Here is a 276-nt window from a genome sequence, read left to right as displayed (position 1 = left end):
CGCAGGCAGGCGGAGCGGCAGCCCCAGTAGCACGAGGAGCTGTTGCAGCAGTGGCAGATGTGCAGCGAGCTGCTCTCGCCCGGCTCGCCGCCGTCGCCGCCGCCACCGCAGCCGCCGCCCCCGGGCTCCCCGTCCTCCTCGCCGCCGCTGCCCACCGCCTCGTCCAGGTTGTGCAGCTGGGCGAAGCCCACCCCCACGCCGCCGCCATCGGACTTCGCCGCCATCTTGACTCTCTTCCCAGCTCCGGAGGTGGGGGGAGGGCCGGGCGGGGGGAGC

General features: G+C 75.7%; 1 protein-coding gene across 1 annotated transcript in view; it reads right to left on the bottom strand.

Moving 5' to 3' along the window:
* Xkr6 (XK related 6) overlaps positions 1 to 270 on the bottom strand; it is a 259903-nt gene extending 259633 nt beyond the window's left edge. The window contains exon 1 of the mRNA XM_008828094.2: positions 1 to 270. Coding sequence (XP_008826316.2) covers positions 1 to 224 — 224 coding nt within the window. The 5' untranslated portion in view covers positions 225 to 270.
* Positions 271 to 276: the final 6 nt, after the last annotated feature.

The sequence above is a fragment of the Nannospalax galili genome, unplaced genomic scaffold (assembly GCF_000622305.1).
Source record: "Nannospalax galili isolate Female #2095 unplaced genomic scaffold, S.galili_v1.0 scaffold612, whole genome shotgun sequence".
NCBI lineage: Eukaryota > Metazoa > Chordata > Mammalia > Rodentia > Spalacidae > Nannospalax > Nannospalax galili.
The sequence above is the reverse complement of the archived record's forward strand: the minus strand, read 5'-3'. Positions and strand labels throughout refer to the sequence as shown.